Source organism: Hyla sarda, chromosome 2 (assembly GCF_029499605.1).
Source record: "Hyla sarda isolate aHylSar1 chromosome 2, aHylSar1.hap1, whole genome shotgun sequence".
Lineage (NCBI taxonomy): Eukaryota > Metazoa > Chordata > Amphibia > Anura > Hylidae > Hyla > Hyla sarda.
Genome location: NC_079190.1, coordinates 15,946,812 through 15,962,476, shown reverse-complemented (window position 1 = coordinate 15,962,476; position 15,665 = coordinate 15,946,812). Strand labels below are relative to the sequence as shown.

Genomic DNA, 15,665 nt, shown 5'->3' with positions numbered 1-15,665 from the left:
CCTTTGGAGGAAGTCAGATGTTTACCCATCAGGCTATGTAACGGTGAGTGACAGCTGACTTGGACCAATCCAAAACGGCCCTGCCCATATAAGGGAGCAGCGGCCATTACTCTCTCTCTTTCCTCGTGGGCTGTTGACGGAGGAGGATCTGCGCTGCTGTCATCAGTGAGTTAGGCCCGAGCCTTGCGGCGACGGCTGATATCTTCAAAACTGTGAGTGTAATCAATCCCTAAGCACTCTGCAAGATCACCGGACCATATCTAACCCCTAAATCCGGACAGATCTTCGCAAATTACCCTAAATTCAGAGACTTATATCAAAAGTCAAGGTCCGCAACAACTGTCAGTCACTGAAGTGTATGGAGAATGTATTAATGAGACTGTTACTGTTCATTGGCTGTACCGCAAGTCTTTAAGTAAAGTTTATCCAAGTTCAAGTTCAACTACCTTGTGGACCTTCAGTCATTATATGCATGCACCTATCGTTACTGGGAAGGGCGGCGATAGGCCGGAGAATTACCTCAGCATACTAGCCCTCAGCCTGGCGTCACGAACAATAGGGTTAACCTTAACCCCTGATATACTGAAGCAAAACCCTGACTACACTACCCCTACCCCAGAGGCCTACCACAAAAGTGCCCACAGGGACCCTGCGTATTATCTGGTCATGTGACTGTATATACAGTCTACAAAGTACCCACAGGGACCCAGTGTATCATCTGGTCATGTGATTGTATATAGAGGCTACAAAGTACCCACAAGGACCCTGCGTATTATCTGGTCATGTGACTGTATATACAGCTTATAAGGCCCCCACAGAAACCCTGTGCCTCATCTGAACATCTGGCTACACATACAACCTATAAAGGCACCCTACGCATCATTTGGTCATGTGACTAGATATACTGCCTATATGGCACCCTGTGTATTATCTGGTCATGCGACTATATATGCAGCCTTAAAGCCATCCATGGGGTCAGTACATAATGTAGGGTCGTGTGACTAAGACACCAGACATAGGATGCTAAACCATACCATGACCAACCCATGACACCCTGCGGCCACCCACAAAGTCATTTCAGGCACCCGGCCCAATATCAGGGCTGCTAATGATTGCAACGAGATATTATGGAAAATTCCAGAAAAATAAAAGGCACAGGCGGACGTAATTATGTTCAGATTTCTGGAATGCAAAAAATGTATCCGACCGAAGAACGTCTTCTCATATTTATACATGGAAAGGCAAAGCACGGCCATACTTTCTTACAGATGTAGCCCAAAAGGGAATGGCGGTCTAGGAGTAGTGACCCCCACTCAACACATGAGAAGGGATGGTCATAAAGAAGAGCTATCGACATTGTAAGGTGGTGTTTTCCAACCAGGGTGCCTCCAGCTGTGGCAAAACTACAACTCCCAGCATGCCCGGACAACCAACGGCTGTCCGGGCATGCTGGGAGATGTAGTTTTGCAGCAGCTGGAGGCACCCTGGTTGGAAAACAGCATCATAACGAAATTACCTCCCCCAGCGGTCAGCCCGATTCCAGTTATGTTCCCACACCCATCGCAGAAATGCAACCTTGGGATACTCTCAAAGTCCTCTCTTTTGCAACCTTCGGAATTTTTTTTTTTTACTATTATGACATCTTCTCTACTGACCATCACGCACCGTCCTCTTACAATAATACATTAACCCAGGGCTTTCCAAACTGGGTGCTGTGACATAAGTGTGTTGGCGGCAGTGCCCAGCCCCGTCCCACAGCTGCCACTGGTCGCCATTCTTCAGTGGTCATGGCCCATGCTACTAATCTAGAACAAGCAGCCGACGGAGTGGCCACTTTAAATCAGTGAGTAGCGGTGGCTGCTGGGACTGACGAATGACACCCCTGACGTTGCACCAAAGAGCGAAGTGGGAGGAAATCACTTATCAGTACCGCGCAGGAGGACATGGTGTGCCAGACCTGCCGTCCCTGCACCTGAGCCTGCCACAACAAGAATGAGGCCAGGTGAGAATGAAATGGCACAGGGGGAAATAAAGTGGCACAGCGTGGGATCAAGGGGGAGAATGAAGTGGCACAGGGGTGGTGAACAAGGGGGGAATAAAGTGGTACAATAGGGAATGAAGTGGCACAGTTCAGGAACAAGTGGGAGAATGAAGTGGCACAGCTGGGGAACAAGAGGGTGAATGAAGTGGCACAGGTGGGGAATGAAGTGCCACAGGTGGGGAATGAAGACACACAGGGAGAACTAAAGTGGCACAGTGTGGGATCAAGGGGGAGAATGAAGTGGCATATGAAGTGGTACAGGGGTGGTGAACAAGGGGAGAGAGTGGCACAGGTAGGGAACAAGTGGGGGAGTGGCACAGGGTTTGAATGAAGAGGCACAGGTGTGATGAAGTGACAAAGGGGGTCAATGGGGGATTAAATGGCACAGCTGGGGAACAAGTAGGAGAATGAAGTGGTAGGGAATCAAGGGTCATAGGGGGATGAAGTGGCACAGGGGGGAATAAACTGGTACAGTTGGGTATAAAGGAGGAGAATAAGGTGGCACAGGTGGGAATAAAGTGGCACAGGGGTGATGAAGTGGCACAAGGAGTAAATGAATTGGTACAGGGGGGGTATCAAGAGGGGGGGTGAAGTGGCATAGCTAGGTATCAAGGGGGAGAATAAAGTAACACGGGGGTTATCAAAGGGGGGGTAATGAAATAACTCAGAGGAGGGGGGGTAAAGTTGGACAAGGGAGGTGAAGAGGGTGATCAATGGGGAGAATAATATGGCGGGGAGAAGCAGCCACATTTGTTATGTTAATACTGCTATTACGTTGTGCGTCGTAGAACGAGCGGCACAATACATTCAACTGGCGGTATGGAGAGGAGTATGCCACCAAACTATGCACGTATAAAAAGGATGTCACCAACATGAAACCAACAATGTCACCGACATGAAACCAACAATGTCACCGACATGAAACCAACAATGTCACCAACAATGTCACCAACATGAAACCAACAATGTCACCAACATGAAACCAACAATGTCACCAACATGAAACCAACAATGTCACCAACAATGTCACCAACATGAAACCAACAATGTCACCAACATGAAACCAACAATGTCACCAACATGAAACCAACAATGTCACCAACAATGTCACCAACATGAAACCAACAATGTCACCAACATGAAACCAACAATGTCACCGACATGAAACCAACAATGTCACCAACATGAAACCAACAATGTCACCAACATGAAACCAACAATGTCACCGACATGAAACCAACAATGTCACCAACATGAAACCAACAATGTCACCAACATGAAACCAACAATGTCACCAACAAAGTCACCAACATGAAACCAACAAAGTCACCAACATGAAACCAACAATGTCACCAACATGAAACCAACAATGTCACCAACATGAAACCAACAATGTCACCAACATGAAAAGTTTGGAAAACCATGAATTAACCTATTGTCCTGTTCATGCTGAGCCTCCTGGTGCATGAACACAAAATCTACATAAAGACTGACCATGGCAGCCATCAAACGTTCCAAAGACCAATGGCATGTACAGCTACAATCTGGTGAGTTAATTTCCTTGTGGATCCAAGAATCCATTAATACTGAAATAATCACTTATTAGGAGTCCGATGCGTTATAAAAGATCCTTATTACTGAACGCACATTTTTTTTTCCGGTTCATTATTAACGCGTCGTCTCGGCTCATTACTTTACTGAAAGAACAGTCGTTTAAGATACGGAAGGATTATACACTAGATAAGCTTTACTACCAGCTATAAAACCTAATTCCCATATCACAGTATCCCCACCACTCCAAAGACTAACATGTTCCGTCCTAAGGGATGAATGTGTACCCTGGCCAATGTCCAAACTGAGAAGACGCCGTGATCAGATCCGTATTTACACAGATGCTGCACCATTAATTTGTACCAATAATTTGTCACAGATAAGAAAACTTACTGACGATAATAATGAGATCTCTGAAGATAAGGGACAAAGTAACAGTGCAGCAGCCCAAACCTGACCACACCAGCATCAGTAAGAGGATACTGGAGCAATCCAGATTCTACTCTGCATACAAAATCTCACATGAGTTATATTCTGTATTATATTCCAGATCTGCACTCACTATTCTGCTGGTGGAGTCATGTGTACATACATTACATTACTTATCCTGTACTGATCCTGAGTTATATCCTGTATTATACTCCAGAGCTGTACTCACTATTCTGCTGGTGAGGTCACTGTGTACATACATTACATTACTTATCCTGTACTGATCCTGAGTTATATCCTGTATTATACTCCAGAGCTGCACTCACTATTCTGCTGGTGAGGTCACTGTGCACATACATTACTTATCCTGTACTGATCCTGAGTTATATCCTGTATTATACTCCAGAGCTGCACTCACTATTCTGCTGGTGAGGTCACTGTGTACATACATTACTTATCCTGTACTGATCCTGAGTTATATCCTGTATTATACTCCAGAGCTGCACTCACTATTCTGCTGGTGGGGTCACTGTGTACATACATTACTTATCCTGTACTGATCCTGAGTTATATCCTGTATTATACTCCAGAGCTGCACTCACTATTCTGCTGGTGAGGTCACTGTGTACATACATTACTTATCCTGTACTGATCCTGAGTTATATCCTGTATTATATTCTGGAGCTGTACTCACTATTCTGCTGGTGGGGTCACTGTGTACATACATTACTTATCCTGTACTGATCCTGAGTTATATCCTGTATTATACTCCAGAGCTGCACTCACTATTCTGCTGGTGAGATCACTGTGTACATACATTACATTACTTATCCTGTACTGATCCTGAGTTATATCCTGTATTATACTCCAGAGCTGTACTCACTATTCTGCTGGTGAGATCACTGTGTACATACATTACATTACTTATCCTGTACTGATCCTGAGTTATATCCTGTATTATACTCCAGAGCTGTACTCACTATTCTGCTGGTGAGATCACTGTGTACATACATTACATTACTTATCCTGTACTGATCCTGGGTTATATCCTGTATTATACTCCAGAGCTGTACTCACTATTCTGCTGGTGGGGTCACTGTGTACATACATTACATTACTTATCATGTACTGATCCTGGGTTATATCCTGTATTATACTCCAGAGCTGTACTCACTATTCTGCTGGTGGGGTCACTGTGTACATACATTACATTACTTATCATGTACTGATCCTGAGTTATATCCTGTATTATACTCCAGAGCTGTACTCACTATTCAGCTGGTGGGGTCACTGTGTACATACATTACATTACTTATCCTGTACTGATCCTGAGTTATATCCTGTATTATACTCCAGAGCTGTACTCACTATTCTGCTGGTGAGATCACTGTGTACATACATTACATTACTTATCCTGTACTGATCCTGAGTTATATCCTGTATTATACTCCAGAGCTGTACTCACTATTCTGCTGGTGAGGTCACTGTGTACATACATTACATTACTTATCCTGTACTGATCCTGCGTTATATCCTGTATTATACTCCAGAGCTGTACTCACTATTCTGCTGGTGGAGTCACTGTGTACAAACATTACTTGTCCTGTACTGATCCTGAGTTATATCCTGTATTATACTCCAGAGCTGTACTCACTATTCTGCTGGTGAGGTCACTGTGTACATACATTACATTACTTATCCTGTACTGACCCTGAGTTATATCCTGTATTATACTCCAGAGCTGTACTCACTATTCTGCTGGTGAGGTCATAGTGTTATTATTTATTGGTATAGTGCCCATGGTTCAGGGAACTCTACATTTGATGCAGGAACAATGAACAGACTTAATTTAAGTTCTTTTGATGACTCAAACAAACCAAATAGCTTCTTACCCATGATGAAGCCAGTTATGGAAAAGAAACCAGTGCTGAATTATTCCTTCCCCAGGACCCCTATAGGCGACATGTCTCCATAGCCGATACATATACACAAAGTACCAGACCATATTCTACTAGAAACAGAGCCCCCACCAGTACACAGGCCGAGTCTGGTATTGCTGTTCATCTCCTTTGAAATAAATAGAACTAAACTGCAATACCAGACCCAACCCAAGGACAGGAGTGGCGCTGTTTCTGTAAGAATGTTTTAAAGTTATCTAAAAAAAACAGATGACTCAAATAGCCCAGTTAAGATTGACCAGAATTAAGGACACTACCGCTTTAACTCTACGTCTGCTCGCTCCTTACGTCTACTTTTTCCAGCTGTGTGACAGCTCCGCGCCACGGACAGGAAGGACGAGAGGAAATTCCATTGACAGTTCCTGGAGTTTTGCTTAAAACCAACTGTTCTTCCAAAATAAAGAGGAGGAGGAGGAGGAGGGAGGCAGAGAGCAAACAGGACGGGAATTCAGCGAGGCCGAGCTGGAAAAAAACGTCTTACCTCATATCTTCGAGGAGATCACATTCTGCCTGATGCTTGGCTTGCAGCTTAGTCATCTGTTCGGCCTGAATGTTTTTCAGCTCTTGTGTAACTTTCACCTAAAATAAAAAAATTAAAAAAAATTATAAAAAAAAAGGAAATTACATTAAACATAAAAAAAATATATATTTTTTTTTATTATTCATATTATTATTAATAATAAAATATAAAAAAATAATAATAAGCATAATAAATAAAAATAATAATTTTTATTTATTATTATGATTATTTATTATTATAATAATTGTTATTTTTAATATATATATACATATATATATATACACACACACACACACTCACACATATTTCAATGTATAGGCAGCGCAGCAAGATAGGTCTGTATGGCAGTTGCAGGTCTCTTGTGACTTAATATAGTCTTCTGCATTCCTCAGAGGTAATATCTTGCCTATCTAGTTTCCAGCAATATAAATGGGCTGCTATTCAGTCATGATAACCACACACACTAACATAACCTCACTAATAATACTGGGATGAATATCCAGGTAAAATCTAGTCCACTGATGCATCAGCCTGCCTATCTAGTCTCCAGCAGTACAACAAAGGTATTCTAGTGACAGCAGGATATTTACTGTATACCTGTATTGCACTGCAGGAGACTAAACAGGCAGGTTAACACAACAGTGGAATGAAGATTACCTAAATGTGTACAACGCAATACTTGCATGATAGCAGCATAGGTGCACAGATAAATTCAATCAATTGTTGTGTCAACCTGCCTATCTAGTCTTCAGCAGTATAACAAAGGCATTCAGAGCCAAAGAGAATTTCAGTGATCATAATCCTATACTTTACTCTAGTGCAGTGTTTTCCAATCAGTGTGTCTCCAGCTGTTGCCAAACTACAACTCCCAGCACGCCCGGACAGCCTTTGGCTGTCCGGGCATGCTGGGAGTTGTAGTTTGGCAACAGCTGGAGACACACTGATTGGAAAAACAAAACAAAAACACTGCTCTAGAGGGATGAACATGCTGAGGATATTCAGCCCACAGTTATATTAACCTGCCTATCTAATCTCCTGCAGCACAATAGACGTATTCTAGTGACAGCAGGATATTAATTGCTTACCTGTATTGTTCTGCAGGAGACTAAACAGGCAGGTTGACACAACAGTTGACTGAATATACCCTAGATGTGTACAACTCAATACTTGGATAAACACCCAGATACATTGAATTCATTGTTGTGTCAACCTGCCTATTTAGTCTCCTGCAGTAAGAAATGTATTTAATGCCAAAAAGGCATTTAAAAATGACAACTTTTAACTCTTGATAATGGTATGAGCATACAAAGGATGTACAGTCTAAAATTGCATCAACCTTCCTATCTAGTCTCCTACTGTAGAGTTTTACCTGGATTTTCAGCCTAGAATATATGGTTACACACATCAAGATAACAATTCAGTCCACTGGTGTGTCAACCTGCCTATCTGGTCTTCAGCAGCACGACATAACATGTTCAGAAACAGTTGGTTAATCACTATATTTCACACTCTAGTGATAGTGTGATGACCATCCTGATGGCACTCAGTCCACAATTGTGTCAACCTGCCTATCTAGTATCTTGTCGTAAAACAGATTTATTCAGAGCCATTGGAGCCAATAAGTCCTCATCACAGGCCATAAGTCATTTTCCAACAAGCACTACATGGTTAACATAGTGCAATCTCACGCTTATCAATAATTTCTTAGAACCTCACACTGTACTAACAGTTTGGTGATCGTCCTAAGGTCACTCAGTTCACGGCTGTGTCACCCTGCCTATCCAGTCTCCAGCAGTACAAAAGAGCTATTCAATTATTATACCAATATACTATGAAATGAATATGAATTATTATTAACGTAAGTAAACATACAGAAAATAGCTAGTTGTATCAACCTGCATATCTTGTCTACCGCAGTACAAAAGAGCTATACGGTTATACCCCATATACTATTTGTACCCTCAAAATCATAAAGTGCTACAGGTCCTGTTGGCACCAAATACATAAAAATAATTATTATTATTAATAAATAATAATTAATTAGTTAAGTAAACATACAAGTAACAGCTAGTTGTATCAACCTGCCTATCTTGTCTACTGCAGTACAAAAGGGCTATTCAGTTATTACACTCCATATATTATTTGTACCCTCAATTTTAAAAAGCTATGGAATCTGTTAAAGAAATATTATTATTAATATTATTTTGTTAAGTAAACATACACATAACAGCCAGTTGTAGCAACCTGCCTATCTTGTCTATTGCAGTATAAGAGCTATTTGGTTATTCTAAAGTTCTATGGGATCTGTTTGCGTCATATGAATAAATATTTTATTTATTGAAAGAAACATACACAACAGCCAGTCCGTAGTTGTATCAATCTGCCTATCTAGTCTCCATCAGTATAATATACTGATTTAAAACAGCCAGTCAATAATTATAACCCCCTCAATCTACCTTTAACAAAAGCTAAAAGACAAAAAAATTGACAAAACAGAACAATTCATCCTTCTGCAGGTGCTGTAAGGAAAGTCCAAATATTGGCAACTTTTCGCCGCGGTCATACGCAAATTTCGCAAATGTTAAAACATGTATTTTTTGAGAATTTTGAGGGGAATTTTTTTTAAAAATTTCTATAAGAAGTAGTAAGGGCTAAATCCGCTTTTAATCCCTGTCGTCTTCGACGTTAAAGGGGTACTCCGGTGGAAAACTTTATTTTATTTTTATTTTTTTTATATCAACAGGTGGCAGAAAGTTAAACAAATTTGTAAAACTACTTCTATTAAAAAAAGTTAATCCTTCCAGTACTTTATAGCTGCTGAACACTACATAGGAAATTCTTTTCCTTTTGGAACACAGTGCTCTCTGCTGACATCCTGACCACAGTGCTCTCTGCTGAGATCTCTGTCCATTTTAGGAACTGTCCAGAGCAGCATATGTTTGCTAAGGGGATTTTCTCCTACTTTGGACAGTTCTTAAAATGGGCAGAGATGTCAGCAGAGAGCACTGTGGTCATGAGGTCAGCAGAGAGCACTGTGGTCATGAGGTCAGCAGAGAGCACTGTGGTCATGAGGTCAGCAGAGAGCACTGTGGTCATGATGTCAGCAGAGAGCACTGTGGTCATGATGTCAGCAGAGAGCACTGTGGTCATGATGTCAGCAGAGAGCACTGTGGTCATGATGTCAGCAGAGAGCACTGTGGTCATGAAGTCAGCAGAGAGCATTGTGGTCATGATGTCAGCAGAGAGCACTGTGTTCCAAAAAGAAAAGAATTTCCTCTGTAGTATTCAGCAGCTAATAAGTACTGGAAGGATTAATATATTTTAACAGAAGTAATTTACAAATCTGTTTAACTTTCTGGCAACAGTTGATTAAAAAAAAAAATAAAAAAAAAGTTTTCCACCGGAGTACCCCTTTAAACGTGCAAACAGTCTATTCCAAGCTTAGGAGAAAGTGGAACGTCGTCGACGTACCTCACCCAGGCTGACGTCAAACAGTGCAGACAAAAAAAAAATTCTCAGGTTACACTGCGGGTGAAAGTCCTTAAGACGACTTAAGTCACCGGCAGACATCCGACACTTGGGTTTTCCTAAAGGTCCGAATGTTAAAGCTGGTAACACAGTGCCGGATTATGGGGCCATACTGGTGCTGATGGACTCAATGTAAGGGGGGGGGGGGGGGGGTGAAGGTATCTAAGCAGGGTTGGAATTGATCTTTTCTTTGACACCTGTCCCTCCAACAGCTGCAAAACTACAACTCCCAGCATGCCCGGACATGCTGGGAGTTGTAGTTTTGCAACAGCTATAGCAACAGAATTCTGAATGCAACATTGAATGTGACTGGAGTCCATGAAGCTGCCAAATGCCTAAACCGTGCAACGGAGCTCCAGTAGTGCCCCCGGTAGCAGGAACAGCTTTGGGTGTGACTAGAGTCTACGACTTCATAGAGGAACACCTCAATGTCCCCTCCGGCTATAGACATCGTCCAACCTCCACGTCACCTGCACGGAGCGGAAAGGAAACGTGTCTGCATCAGTGTCACACGAGCAGGTGGGAAATAGAAAGCAAAGTGACTCATCCAAAGAAACGAAACTCCAGCTGCGGCCTCTGTTATCTGAGTCTAGGTTAGAAAACCTGCGAAGGAGATGTAACGTCGGAATAACCGAGCGATAAAACATGGAAAGACCAAAAAAAAAAGCGATATAAATCTCCCGCTACTGCAGGTGGGGGAGGGGACGTTATAAAAGTGCACTGTTATATTATCACCATATAGTAGTATTGTACGGGACATATATATTGCGTTACAGTGTTTTACTCATCCTGCACCGCACACAATTACATTATACCCTCTACTGTCTGACTATAATGGCTGCCACTTGGCATTATTCGGCGCCGTTGCCCACAGCCACACGCGGCGGATGATACGCTTTGAACTTCCCTCATGAGAAATCCGTAACTTTTGCAAAATGGAGGAGATTTACAAAATCTGCTTAAAAATTGACCAGAGGGGAAGACTTTAAAGGAGTACTCCGATGCACCACCAAAAAAATAAAATATAAAATAAAAATAAAACACGCCACAATGTAGCCCATTTAAAGGGGTATTCCAGGCCAAAACTTATAGATATATATATATATATATATATATATATATCTATATCTATATCTATATCAACTTGCTCCGGAAAGTTAAACAGATTTGTAATTTACTTCTATTAAAAAATCTTAATCCTTCCAATAGTTATTAGCTTCTGAAGTTTTCTGTCTAACTGCTCAATGATGATGTCACGTCCCGGGAGCTGTGCATGATGGGAGAATATCTCCATAGGAACTGCACAGCTCCCGGGACGCGAGTCATCACAGAGCAGTTAGACAGAAAACAACAACTCAACTTCAGAAGCAAATAACTATTGGAAGGATTAAGATTTTTTAATAGAAGTAATTAACAAATCTGTTTAACTTTCCGGAGCCAGTTGATATATAAACATTTTTTTATTTACTTACCTTCCCAACGACCCCTCAATCATGTTAAATGGCCCAGCCGTTCTCCTCTTATGGCCGCCCGAAGTTTCTACTACTTCCGGGTTCTTTTCCTGGCCCGCGCTGTGAAAAACTACATCTCCCAGCATGCCCGCTCCTGACATCCGGAGAGCTCCTGCCCTCCCCCTGTAGCTCCCTTGCTCGGCCCCCTCTTGAAATTATAATAATTCATGCCCCCTCAGCTCCCTCCAATTTCCCGATCCCCTCCTCAGAAAATACGTCCTCTTCACATGGTCGCTGAGCTCCAATGAGCTTTCGCCCTCCGCTGCATGCGCACGCTTCATCTAGCGATGTGAGCACGTAAAGCTTACATCGCTAGATACTGTAGTGCCGGAGCAGCAGCGTGCCGAGGAAGCAGGCGTAGTGCACCAATCACCATCCCATCATGGTAAAATAAATAAAAACACATACCCCCTTTCTCTTTTAGTTCCCCAATTAGCATTTTTCCCTTAGTTTTAAAAGTACAAGTCCTGGCATGCCCGTAAAGTAAATTACTTTACGGGCATGCTGTGACATGTAGTTTTCCCCATGATGTAAGCCGCATTTCACTATATATATATATATATATATATATATATATATATATATATATATATACACATACATACACGCAAATGTAAATTGAAGCGTTCTCATTGGCTCAGGAAATTCTACATGTAGTTTGACCATAGGGAGGATTGCGCATGCGCAGAACGTAAGCGCTGATTGGATGGCAGCGCAGGGATAGGTGTTTGCAGAGCAGAGCCTATGGCAGCTCAGCTCTGCGAATATATGAATATATTAGTGAGGGGGGGGGGGGGGGGAGTAGCCGACTCGGGACTAGGAGGCTGGCAGAGCCCGCAGTGACTCATGGGAGCGAGGAGTCACTGGGCTAAGATGGCGGCGGTGCAGAAGAAACAGCGGTCGAGCGTCATAGATTGAAGAAAAAAGGAGCCAGCTTCCGGTCGGAGAAATGCGGGAGAAGACCAGGAAAAGAGCCATATGGATAAGGTAAGTAATTTACAATGTTTGCCCTAAAAAAAAAAAAAAAAAAAAATACTAGCATCGGAGTACTCCTTTAATGAGTTAATCTGGTACTGGAATATTGTACTTAAATAGAAAAGTCACCCCAAGATACGTAACGTACTAATATAGTGTTATTAAAAATGGGTCTGGTTTCAGTGCTTTTGTGTGATTCACCGCTGACAAGAAGTTGTGTAGCCCTCTCATTGTCTGTGCAGTGTTGTCTGAGCAGCTGCCCAACTCCTCCCTCTCTCCTGACAGGAAGTTGTGTAGTCCTCTCATTGCCAGTGTGGTGTTGTCAGAGCAGCTGCCCAGCTCCTCCCTCTCTCCTGACAGGAAGTTATGTAGTCCTCTCATTGTCAGTGTAATGTTGATTTAGCAGCTCAAGCCCCACCCCCAAGTGATGTCATGACTTCAGACCAGCCCCTACAGCTACATTACCATCTACCTGTCATAGAGACACACACAGAGATTCTAAAGATAGCTATAGATCTCTTTAGGACATTTAAGGAGAATGAGGTCCGGTTACAGCATGCTGCCACAGGCAGAGGAGCAGGAAGGTAATGATAACAGCAGGTGCTGCAGATCTACTGACTACAGTGTAGTCTGCTGTGTAATGAAATGTTCTGCAGCAGCTCTGGGAAGGGTACTGGTAGGAGAGCTGACCATAGCCTATGCCTGCTTTCACAGGACAAGTTTCAACAAAATTGGTAAAAACCTTCAGCGTAACTGTGTGTAAATAGGCAGCGACAAATTTGCAAAAAATAAAATAAAAAAATCTAAAATGTGTGAATATAAATATATATATACATTTTTATGCATCACTTCTTTCCCAAATCTGTAGTGGCGGCTTTATTTAATGATTTGATGGGTTAAACCTTTCTATTAACTTCAATTAGAACAGTGTTAACTAACTGGGACAGTACTGTATAATACAGGATATAACTCAGGATCAGTACAGGATAAGTAATGTAATGTATGTACACAGTGACCTCACCAGCAGAATAGTGAGTACAGCTCTGGGGTATAATACAGGATATAACTCAGGATCAGTACAGGATAAGTAATGTAATGTATGTACACAGTGACCTCACCAGCAGAATAGTGAGTACAGCTCTGGAGTATAATACAGGATATAACTCAGGATCAGTACAGGATAAGTAATGTAATGTACACAGTGACCCCACCAGCAGAATAGAGAGTACAGCTCTGGAGTATAATACAGGATATAGCTCAGGATCAGTACAGGATAAGTAATGTAATGTATGTACACAGTGACCTCACCAGCTGAATAGTGAGTACAGCTCTGGGGTATAATACAGGATATAACTCAGGATCAGTACAGGATAAGTAATGTAATGTATGTACACAGTGACCCCACCAGCAGAATAGTGAGTACAGCTCTGGAGTATAATACAGGATATAGCTCAGGATCAGTACAGGATAAGTAATGTAATGTATGTACACAGTGACCTCACCAGCAGAATAGTGAGTACAGCTCTGGAGTATAATACAGGATATAACTCAGGATCAGTACAGGATAAGTAATGTAATGTATGTACACAGTGACCTCACCAGCAGAATAGTGAGTACAGCTCTGGGGTATAATACAGGATATAACTCAGGATCAGTACAGGATAAGTAATGTAATGTATGTACACAGTGACCTCACCAGCAGAATAGTGAGTACAGCTCTGGAGTATAATACAGGATATAACTCAGGATCAGTACAGGATAAGTAATGTAATGTACACAGTGACCCCACCAGCAGAATAGAGAGTACAGCTCTGGAGTATAATACAGGATATAGCTCAGGATCAGTACAGGATAAGTAATGTAATGTATGTACACAGTGACCTCACCAGCTGAATAGTGAGTACAGCTCTGGGGTATAATACAGGATATAACTCAGGATCAGTACAGGATAAGTAATGTAATGTATGTACACAGTGACCCCACCAGCAGAATAGTGAGTACAGCTCTGGAGTATAATACAGGATATAGCTCAGGATCAGTACAGGATAAGTAATGTAATGTATGTACACAGTGACCTCACCAGCAGAATAGTGAGTACAGCTCTGGAGTATAATACAGGATATAACTCAGGATCAGTACAGGATAAGTAATGTAATGTATGTACACAGTGACCTCACCAGCAGAATAGTGAGTACAGCTCTGGAGTATAATACAGGATATAACTCAGGATCAGTACAGGATAAGTAATGTAATGTATGTACACTGTGACCTCACCAGCAGAATAGTGAGTACAGCTCTGGAGTATAATACAGGATATAACTCAGGATCAGTACAGGATAAGTAATGTAATGTATGTACACAGTGACCTCACCAGCAGAATAGTGAGTACAGCTCTGGGGTATAATACAGGATATAACTCAGGATCAGTACAGGATAAGTAATGTAATGTATGTACACAGTGACCCCACCAGCAGAATAGTGAGTACAGCTCTGGAGTATAATACAGGATATAATTCAGGATCAGTACAGGATAAGTAATGTAATGTATGTACACAGTGACCTCACCAGCAGAATAGTGAGTGCAGCTCACACAAGTTGTTCCTTACAATCTGTATAACCCACCATTGAACTCCTCACCTACCCCAGCCATCTCCATCCAAGACACCAATAACTCCATGATGTTTAGACTCAGAGACGTTCCGTGAAGTGGACGGGTTCTGCAGTCATCCCTTCTATTAAGGACAGAACTATCCCCCCCTCCCCCCATGTTCTCGGTACTTGGAGAAGTTATATATGATCAGACAATTGACTCCTCTGTTATTAGGACAAAATTTCCCCAAATCTTACACTGAAGACAATGTAAAAAGTTCCTCAAAATAATAACAAGAAATTTCACAACTCGCAGGGGAATATATCCCAGATAGTACAGATCGTAATAAATGGGGGGGGGGGGGCTACTATAGAGCCATGTGATGAGAGGAACCCCAACCCAACCCACACTGACATTATTACTTCTAGATCTGGGGCCAATGGGGGAGATTTATCAAATACTGTGGAGAGGAAAAGTTGCCCAGTTGCCCATAGCAACCAATCAGATCTCTTCTTTCATTTTGCAGAGGCCTTGATAAAAATGAAAGAAGCACTCTGATTGG

General features: G+C 42.1%; 1 protein-coding gene across 1 annotated transcript in view; it reads right to left on the bottom strand.

Annotated features, from left to right (window-relative positions):
- FCHSD2 (FCH and double SH3 domains 2) overlaps positions 1–15,274 on the bottom strand; it is a 154,268-nt gene extending 138,994 nt beyond the window's left edge. The window contains 2 exon segments of the mRNA XM_056561230.1: positions 6,461–6,558; positions 15,155–15,274. Of these exon segments, the coding sequence (XP_056417205.1) occupies positions 6,461–6,558; positions 15,155–15,190 (134 nt within the window). The 5' untranslated portion in view covers positions 15,191–15,274.
- Positions 15,275–15,665: the final 391 nt, after the last annotated feature.